This window comes from Rhincodon typus, unplaced genomic scaffold (assembly GCF_021869965.1).
Source record: "Rhincodon typus isolate 14 unplaced genomic scaffold, sRhiTyp1.1 hic_rhity00000136, whole genome shotgun sequence".
Taxonomy (NCBI): Eukaryota; Metazoa; Chordata; class Chondrichthyes; order Orectolobiformes; family Rhincodontidae; genus Rhincodon; species Rhincodon typus.
The window spans coordinates 1-10,418 of NW_025965774.1; the positions used below are offsets into that span (position 1 = coordinate 1).

At 46.3% G+C, this 10,418-nt stretch overlaps 1 protein-coding gene across 5 annotated transcripts in view; it reads right to left on the minus strand.

Annotated features, from left to right (window-relative positions):
• Nucleotides 1-29: 29 nt before the first annotated feature.
• The window catches only part of LOC109922052 (casein kinase 2, beta polypeptide), a 43,814-nt gene continuing 33,425 nt past the window's right edge, over nucleotides 30-10,418 (minus strand). For 2 of the 5 annotated variants that reach the window (XM_048621223.1, XM_048621224.1), the window contains exons 6-7: nucleotides 10,137-10,326; nucleotides 30-568 (exon numbers count right to left, since the gene is read on the minus strand). In XM_048621223.1, coding sequence (XP_048477180.1) covers nucleotides 442-568; nucleotides 10,137-10,326 — 317 coding nt within the window. In that variant the 3' untranslated portion in view covers nucleotides 30-441. Of the gene's footprint in view, nucleotides 569-2,405; nucleotides 3,290-10,136; nucleotides 10,327-10,418 lie in introns of those variants that run through there. The other 3 variants (XM_048621221.1, XM_048621222.1, XM_048621225.1) reach the window with 3 other exon arrangements.

Sequence of the window (10,418 nt, forward strand, 5' to 3'; positions counted from 1 at the left end):
TGAAACCGTACAGCCTGGTTAGAGGGAGGGAGTTCAACAAAGACAGAAAAAAAAAAGGAGGGAGAGAGTTAAGACACAGGTTTGCAGGAAACAAGGACTCCAATGCACTAGCGTCAGCCAAGATCTTTCTCACTGGTCCCATTTCCCCACGTCCCAGCACTCTCTTCCCCCCAGAGCCACAGTCTACTTGACATACCCATCCCATTCTCTTGCACCGCTGAATCCACTCCTTCTGGCATCGCATTCCACTCCATCATTAAAAGCTGCACATCTCTAACAGTGACCAATCGCCCTAACTTGGCGGTCGATGCTTTAGCCAAGTAGAAATGTTTTGTTTTTGCTGGATCCCACCCATCTACCTCTGCCTTCCTCCGCTGCGAGAGGAAGCACTCCAGTTTCTGTAGCAGGAGGGCTGAAAACCAGGGCGTTCAGAGTTAGCCGCTAACCACACACCCTCCCCCCCAAGCCGAGGGCTGACCAGGGTTTTGCAACAGAAAATCCCGGAAGAACTGCAGGATGGCGGAGATCAAAAACAAGAGCTGAAATTGCTGGAGGAATTCGGCAGCATCTGTGAAGAGAGAAAGCAGAGTTAAATGTTTCGGGTCCAGTGACCCTCAGAACTGAGGGTAAGCCAAGAAAGGGTTTGTTTTCATGCAGAAGATTGGGGGAGGGTGGGTGAAGATAGAACCCAAAGAGAGAGAAACACAGTTAGACAAACACAAGATTGGGTAAAAGGTCAAATGAATATCTGCTAATGAAGCACCATCAGTAGCTAACAATGAGCTGTGTGTAATAGCAGGCCATGTGATAACAAGGCCTGGTGTGTGGGGGCTGGGGTAAAGGACATGGAGAAGGTGCCTCAAGCCCTAAAAAAAATGAACTCAATATTGAGTCCAGAAGGCTGTAGAGTTCCCAAGTGGAAAATAAAGTGCTAAAGCACTTAAGAGTTCAACACTGATCCTGAGCTTCCCATTGGCTGTCAGTTTAACATGCCAGACCCGAAACGTTAACTGTTTCTTCCTTCACAGGCGCTGCCAGACCTGCTGAGCTTTTCCAGCAATTTTGGTTTTGAAGCTCAGTGAAAGCTGGAAGAACACCACCTCATTTTCTGCTTGGGGACCCTGCAGCCCTCCAGACTCCATATCATGTTCACTAATTTTAGGGCTTGAGGCACTTCCATCCACGTCCTTACTGCAAGCCTCAGACACCAGGCCTTGTTGTCACATTGGCTGTTACCACACACCCATTGTCAGCTACTAATGGTACCCATTAACTGCTTTTCATTCCCTCAGACTGACCTTGGACAACTCCTTTGTCTGCCTACCTGTTTTTTTTCCCTCTGTCCTGGGCCTCTACCTCCACCTAGCATTTATTCCTCCTCCAATCTCCTGCATAAGAACCACCCTTTATGTAGCTACCATCAGTTGAGGGGAAGGGTCACTGGACCTGAAACGTTAACTCTGATTTCTCTCCACAGGTGCTGCCAGACCTGCTGAGCTTTTCCAGCAGCTCCTGTTTTTGTTGGTGTGTAATAAAGATTGGCGGGAACACCCTGGTGTTTCTGCACTCTGTTGCAGTTTGAAGGTTTTTTTTTTTAAAAAGAAAGAGAGAGGAGCAACCTGGCCAATACTGTGTAATCGCATGCCAATGGTTTCACAGTTCCTGCAAGTTCTTTCAAGCAGAATCCTTCAGCTGACTGAGCAGCCACTGCACCCAAACACACACAGGGAGAGAAGTACAACAGCACTGGCTAGGCAATGGTTACATGACTGCCTTAGTAATCCTGAAGCGTGGACTTGACCATCCCAGAGAGATGGGGACACCCGACACACAACTGTGTGTGTGTGCGAGATCTGGTTTCCCAATTCCGCCCAGTACCACAGCAGTGCGGCTAATGCCTGGTTTACAGGGAGTTATGGCGTAAGTGGCAAGATGAGTGAACCAGTGGCCTGGACTATTGCTCTAAGGGGGGACATGGGCTCAAACCCACAGCAATCCAGTTGGTGATGGAACTGGGAAGTGACAGAAGTTGAATAATTACTTTGCATTTGTCTTCACAGTAGAGGATCCGAATAGCATTCCCAAATAGTTGCTAAAATGGGAGAGGAATCAGGGATGCAATAGGCTCATGATGGTATTATCACAAGGCTAATAATCAAGAGACTCAGGTTCAAATCGCGCCACAGCAGACGGTGGAATTTGAATTCAACAAATATCGCTATTAAGAGTCTAATGATGACTGTGAATCACATCTGGCTCACCAATGCCCTTTATGGAAGGAAACTGCCATCTTTACCTGGCCTGTGACTCCAGACCCACAGCAATGTGGCTGACTCCTAGCTATTCTCTGGGCAATAAAAGCTTGCCCAGCTACAGATGCCCACATCCCATGAACGAATGAAAAAAGTAACAATCACTAGAGGAAAAAAAATTGGGGCCAAAGACTGAAAGTCCCCTGGACCTGATGGGATGCATCCTAGGAATTTAAAGAAACAGTGCTACATTAGTCATTGTCTTCCAGGAATCCTTAAAGGCAGGAATGGAAAACTGCTAGTCTAACACTTTTACTTAAGGGAGCCAAAATAAACAGATAATTAAAAGCCACATAAGCATACAATCAATGGGAAAAAGTCAGTCTCCTTTAGAGGGTGTAATAACCGAGCATTTGGAACTATAAAATTATAAGCAGAATCAACATGGCTTCATGAGGGGAAATAGTGCCCGAGACAAGCTGATTACAGGTCTTTGAGCATGAAACCAGCAGGATAGGTAAAGGGGAGCCAGGAGATGTAGCGTACTTGATTTCCAAAAGGCTTTTTGATAACACATACATTTAGCCTAGTGAGCCAAGAGCCTGTGGTGTTGCAGGCTGGTTATTAACATGAAAAAAAGGATTGGCTAACTAATGGAAGACAGAGTAGGAATAAAGGGGAGCATTTCCAGGCTGGTAACCTGGTGGTGTGCCACAGGGATCAGTGTTAGGGCCACAATTATTTACGATGTAGGAGGGAGGTGAATGCACTATAGCTGTGTTTGCTGATGAAATAGCTGGTTAAGCAGTCGTTGAGTACGACACAAATCTACCAGAGGGATACAGACGGCGTTAAATGAGTGAACAAAATCTTACCAACTGAATATGATATGGGAAGATGTGTGGGATTCATCACTGCAGAGGACTGTCGAGGCTGGGTTGTTAATTGTAGACTGACGCAGATTGTTAAAATCAGTAACGGAATCAATGGCGATGGGGCGGAGGCAGGAAAGGGGAGTTGAGGACCATCAGATTAGCCTGTGAATGGCAGAGCAGACTTAATGGGGTTAAAAGGGCCTGTTGCTTCACCCACATTTTACAATCTTACTTCTCCATTTTTTGAAACTGATTGGCCATCAATAGGCTGATAAACCAGAAAGACATCAAAAAGGAAGTTCTGAAGAAACTGGGTGAGTTTATGGCAAGAATGAGGAACTTCACAGCAAAGAGGGATTGCAGCAACCATAATAAATGCTTTAAATAGAAAAAGCTAGGGGTGCGTGCATCACAAGGGAATGAATGTCACATTTGTTTACACGAGGATGATAGGTGGTGGTCAAGTGGAGCATAAATGTCAGATTGGATTAATCTTTCCTCAGGCATTTTGTATGCAAATGCATACAATAGATCAAAAGCAGATGGCCACAAAACCATACACCTTTTAAGACGAGTTTACAGATGACAATTAAAGAGGACAGCAAGTGGTGCTGGGGGAAGTGAGCAAAGGCACTCACTGAAACATACCGGATTCATCAGCAGCTTGACAGGGTCAATGCTAAGAGGATGTTCCCCCTCATGGGAGGGTCTACAAGCAGGGGGCACAGTCTCCGAATAAAGGGGCACCAATTTAAGGCTGAGATGGAGGAGGAATTTCTTCTCTCGGGGGTTGAGGGTCTTTGGAACTCCTGGCCATAGAGAGCTGTGGCGATAGTCCGAGTGTATATTTAAGGCTGTGGTCGATAGTTTCTTGATCAGTCGGAGAAAATCGAGAGGAAAAGGGCTGGATAGTGGACGCGAAGAATATCAGATCAGCCATGATCCCACTGAATGGAGGGGCAGAGTTGAGGGGCCGAATGGCCTGCTGCTGTTCCTATTGCTCACGCTTTTACGATTGAGTCCAATATGGACATGTGAGAAGTTGTGCACTGTGAACTCTAATTGCCCCGAGAGATAAACATCACAATTATAACAGGCAGTTAACTGCATCAGTTCTAAAGCAATCACCTACTATTGATCTGTGTCCACACTGTGGAAGTTGCCACTGGGTGGAAAACAGTGAAAAAAGTGACTAAGAGAACCAGCATAAACTGATCAGTACAATTTTAAAAGGGGCTACAGGAAGGAACATTAAGGCTGTACGCACACACAGGCGGGGGGAGGGCTCAGTTAGCTGGATGGCTGGTTTGCAATGCAGAGTGACGCCAATTCCCACAGCAGCTGAGGTTATCATGAAGGACCCTCCTTCTCAATCTCCCCCCTTGCCTGAGGCATGGTGACCCTCAGGTTAAACCACCACAAGTTGTGTCTTTCTATTGAGAGCAGCCCTGTGGTCCAGTAGGACTATGGTGACTATACTTTTTTTCCTAAAGAAAAACACAAAACAAACATTCCCAACTATCTGGAAAGCAGAGTGAATTGTGAAACTACCCTGATTACTGATGGGAGTTGAAAACTGTTCAATTTGAGAATCCTGAGCCCAGATGGTTTGAGATGAGGCATGCAGAGGTGAGCCACAACAAAAGCAGGTGCAGTTGGTGGAGGTAAATTTCCTACACAGTGATATGCTTCTGGTGTTTCCAAAAATATCCTGTTCAGTTGGATGTCTCTAGCATAAAAGGCACGCATTATTAAAACCTGACCAACACCCTACAATCCTTTGTTTTACAAAGCTTCAGATTGTTCCAGATGGGGACATCAGCTGTGCACAACTACAAACAAATGAAATGAAATATGATAAATGTTTTTGCTTATTGACAGTCAATGAGTTTCTGTTAGATCAGCTATCATCATTACTTGGCAAACAAACAATGACCACATGAACATAATTTCGACTGGGCCAGCATTCTGACGGTGTGGAATCAGGGAGAATGTGCAAACTCCATACAAACAGTCCCCAGAGGGTGGAATCAAACCTGGGGTCTATGTGGCTCCAAAGATTAAAGAGCATGGGGGAGAAAGTGAGAATAGGGGACTAAGTTGGATGATCAGTCAGAATCATATTGAATGGGAAAACAGATTCAAAGACTTGTCGTATGAGGAGCAATTGAGAACCCCGGGTTTGTACTTGGGAGTTTAGAATGATAAAACTTAGAGTACAGAGAGGTCTGGATAGAGTGGGCATGGAGAGGATGTTTTAACGACTAGGACCCAAGGGTACGGCCTCAGAGTGATGAGATGAGAAGGAATTTTAGCTAGAAGCTGGTGACTATGGAACTGATCGCAAGCTTCTGTGGTAGAGGCCAAGTCATTCAGTGTCTTGAAGACTGAGATAGATAAGTTCTTGATTAGTAAAGGGATCAAGGGTTATGGGGAGAAGGCAGGAGAATGGGATTAGAGGAACATATCAGCCATGATCGAATGGTGGAGCAGTGTCAATGAGCTAGACAGCCTAATTTTGCTCCTATACCTTCTAGTCTAAAAAGGGCCAAATGACCTACACCTGCTCTTACTTTCTATCAAAGGCACACACACAGATTAATGGCCTTAACCTCAAAGGGGTTGGAATAGGAAGGGAACAAATCATGGTTCAGATGTGCAAAGTCTCAGGCAGCACTCATCTGAAGTAGAGTGTTCAGTTCTGGGCAGTACCCCTCAGGAACATGTCACTGATCTTTGAGCACAGAGTCACTGGAACAATACTAAGCTTAGGAACACGAAGAGGATCAGGCCATATAGCCTCTGAAGCCAATTTCACCCCCATTCAATGGGATCTCGGCTGATCCATGTCCTATTGCTACATATCCCCACCTTTGCCCTATACCCCCTTATACCCTTGCTTCACAAAAACTGACCAACTGAAGGTTTAAAATGAGCAAATGTTTAAGCTTCAGCTGTGGTTCACAGGAGATTTCCAAATATCTACCTCCTTTTTGCGAGGAAGTGTTTCACAATTTCACTCCTGAGCAAAAGGTTTTGGTTAGTCTTACATTCTCCAGCGAGTGGAAAGAGCTTCTATTTGTGCCCCATCTACATTGCTCGGTTATATCACTCCGTGAGCTTGTAAATTCAAGGTCATAAACAGGACCTTAATTTCTACGCTTTCTCTCTCCCTCCAGGGAATTAAGATCGGCAGCCAAGTTTCATTCTCACAAACCCAAACTGCATACTCTCAGAAACCAAAATCTCTCAGTTCCTAAAAAGGAGGGGGAAAGAGAGTTTTTGTTTTCTACAGTCTAGGTAGACTGTAACTCTGGCTGTAACCTAGTGACAGGGCTGGCGCTCTGGTGAAAGACTGCGCTAATGTGGCCTGCATTCCCACATGTCAAACAACGCAGGGACAATCTGACCAACGTGCTTGGAACATTGAAAGAACTCAAAAGGGCTAGATGCTGTTTTGTCTGGTGAGGGACCACAGCATTACTCGGGCAAAAGGTGTGCAGGTGAGCTGGATTCACCATGCAATACGGCTCCTTAATAGAATCATAGAATCCCTATATTGCCGAAGCAGACCATTTGGCCCATTGAGCTCACACTGACCGTCCTGAAGAGCATCCCATCCAGATACATCCCTCTACCCTTTCCCTGTAACCCTGCATTTCCCACTAGCCAATCCACCTAACCTGCACATCTTTGTCCAGGGACATGCAGGTTAGGGTGGATTGGCCATGCTAATCATGTTTGGGATGCTCTTCAGAGGGTCTGTGCAGACTCGATGGGCTGAATGGCCTCTTTCTCCACTGTAGGGACACTGTAGGATTTGAGAAAGACTACAGTCCACATCTTCTACAGGGGAAGTTAACAAACTGGAAACAATCAGTCCCTACAGACAGAGTGCTTGGAGCTTACAAACCCAAGGAGATGTGGATCCCTGCTTGGACCAGGACACCACCTCTCCCAGCCCTCTAGCTCAGGCACCCAGTGACCAACACTTTGTCAGTAGATCACCAGATCCGTGGAGCCACTGTGAAGCTGCCTCAGACTGACCTTCAGAAGAGAAACTTCCATTGCGCCTTTGTGACATTAGCCTCCTGCTTGACACCTGAGCTCACTGGACTGAACTGTGGCAAACCCATTGCACATACGACACTTGTGGGGAAAGAGAGAGGAATGCTTTCAGCCTGTCAGTCTGCTCTGGATTCCAAACCTGCAGCTGGGCTTGACCCACCACAAAAACCACTCTCCCCTTCTGCCCTCCATTTTCACAAGGGCCTTAAAGAGGGGAGGGAAAGGAACTCTCAGGGAGTGACGCAAGGGAATCGGTGCTGGGTCCACTGCTATTTGTCATTTAAATAAAATAATTCTGATGTGAATATGGGAGGCGTGGTTAATAAGTTTGCAGATGACACCAAAATTGGAGGTGGAGTGGACAGTGAAGGAGGTTACCTCAGAGTACAACAGGACCTTGATCATATGGGCCAATGGGCCGAGGAGTGGCAGGTGGAGTTTAATTTAGATAAATGTGAGGTGCTGCATTTTGGAAAAGCAAATCAGGGCAGGACTAATACACCTTAATGGTAAGGCCCTGGGGAGTGTTGCTGAACAAAGAGACCTTGAGGTGCAGGTTCATAGTTCCTTGAAAGTGGAGTGCAGGTAAACAGGGCCGTGAAGGTGGTGTTTGGTACGCTTGCCTTTATTGGTCAGTGCGTTGAGTACAGGAGTTGGGAGGGTCATGTTGGGGCTGTACAGGACATTGGTTAGGCCACTTTTGGAATGCTGTGTGCAGTTCTGGTCTCCCTGCTATAGGAAGGATGATGTGAAATTTGAAAGGGTTCAGAAAAGATTTACAAGGATGTTGCTGGGGTTGGAGGGTTTGAGCTACAGAGAGAGGCTGAATAGGCTGGGACTATTTTCCCTGGAGCGTCAGAGGCTGAGGGGTGACCTTATAAAGTCAAGAGGGGCATGGATAGGGTGAATGGTCAAGGTCTTTTCCCCAGGGTGGGGGGAGTCCAAAACTAAAGGGGCATAGGTTTAAAGGTGAGAGGGGGAAAAGATTTTAAAAGGGACCGAAGGGGCAACATTTTCTGAGGTGGTGCGTGTATGGAATGAGCTGCCAGAGGAAGTGGTGGAGGCTGGTACAATTACAACATTTAAAAGGCATCTGGATGGGGACATGAATAAGAAGCGTTTAAAGGGATATGGGCCAAATGCTGGAAAATGGGACTGGATTAATTTAAGATATCTGGTCAGCATGGATGAGTTGGATGGAACAGTCTGTTTCTGTGCTCCAAGATGAGGCAGCAGCAATGACACTGCACACCATGCGTACCATGTGTGTACCATGCACACTGCACACCGTACATACCATGGAAGCTCTCCTCTGATCTAACCTGTAAAACCAGGAGCACAAAACCAGGAGCTTGGGTCAAGACCAGTGTCTATATTGGAACAGTTAATTAGTAATAGTTACTATATCTACTGTTAAGTTTTCCAATAAAGTTATTCCAATTCCTTCTTTGTTTTTTTTTCTATTATTGTATTTTATCTATAGTGTTTGAATAAATAGCATTTTACTTAATATCGAGTAGTTTGACCAGTCGCATTGCATCTGGGACAGAGCTTGTTACTTACCTTTGAAATAAGAAAGGGTTAGGGTACAGACTATCTTCTGAATATTTTGAGGGTGTTTGGTCTGGTCCATAAGCATAAACTGGGAGCAGCCTTTGTTATCAAAGCAGAACCTGCTATTGCTACCCAGCTTCCTCATTGAAAGAGGGATGCACGCTATATGCCACAGCTGATGTTCCAACCTTCCCAAACTGCCTTTTTCAAGCTGAATAGAGGGATTAGTACAACTGCTCCCTCTCCCCCCTCCACCAAATGCCCCGCAAGTGGATCTCCTTTGTGTAGGTGGTGCCCTACCCATTTATCAGAGCTCCCTGAATACGATGGGCACATAAACACAGGCAGGGTGACTGTTCAGATTGACAGGCAAGCGACTCCCTCCAGAACTAAGAATCTAATAATGACCGTGAATCCATTGTCAGAAAAACCCATCTACATCACTAATGTCCTTCAGGGAAGGACACAGCCATCCTTACCTGGTCTGGCCGACATGTGACTCCAGATCCACAGTGATGTGGTTGACTCTGCACTGCCCCCTGGGCAATTAGGGATGGGACAATAAATGCTGCCTAGCCAGTGACACCCTCATCCCGTCAATGAATAAAACAAAAAGCGTTTGGATGTATGATCACTGAATGAGGAGAGCACAGTAAATACAAACTTGTCGATTACTAGCTCACTTCTGCGCTGTGTCCGCTGGCATTACAGAACCCAAGTAATGCTGGAATAAACGCTCTCCAAGTTGTGTGACTGGCATGCATCAGCACAATTTGCAAGAAACGTCAACGCAATGGGTAAGCAGGATTTCTACAGGGTAAGAGGGCAGTGCCGATTGGCTGGAAAGTAGGCCCTGATTGGCAGAGATGTTGCCATGCAGAATGCAGTCGGATGAGTGCAATGCTTTGGAATGTTCAACTTGCCTGGTTTAATATTTCTGAAAAAAGTCATCTAACTGACACATTCTCCATGGCAACAGCTCTACCAATCAGAACCCACGTGTCAACCCACTAGCCCTCTCCTCTCACATCTGTATGTCAGCATTTCTTGCCAAATGTCCTGATGAATGCAAAGGTGAAAAGCATCGACAAAATGTCCTTTTGTTTATGCTTCTGAAAAGAAATGCTCGAGACACGGAAAAGATTCTGATTTCGCACACAATCCAGTTGGGTCAATTCTACATACTTCAGAGTCCGTTGCATTTGTTGGACAGAAGGTGAAAATGCGAGGTGGTAACAACTGGACGGGCTGTACTTTTTTTTTTAAAAAAAAGAGGCAGAGGGAGCGTAATTCTCTGTAGAGCTCTGGTGAACATCCCACACCTCCCTGCTACCCCCACCTCGGTACGGTGTCCGGCCCCTCCTCCCCACCCTGCATCAAGCCTTACCTGGGAACAAACTGGTTAGCTGGCCTCTTGGGTCTGTACTCTGGATGCACCATGAACAGCATGTGGGGGAAGCCTGTCCCAAAATAAGCTCCATCCGTGTGGTGATGTCGCGAGGACTTTGGTGTGTAAACGTCCATGCACTTGGGACAGTACAGCTTGACCATTGCCTCACCGGGGATATCAGACAGACCTGGGTGGTTGGGGGGGGGGGGGGGGGGGGGCTCAATTTCTGGCAGCCCATAAAGGAACCGGGTAAAAGAGGGGGCGGAGGAGAAAAGTGAA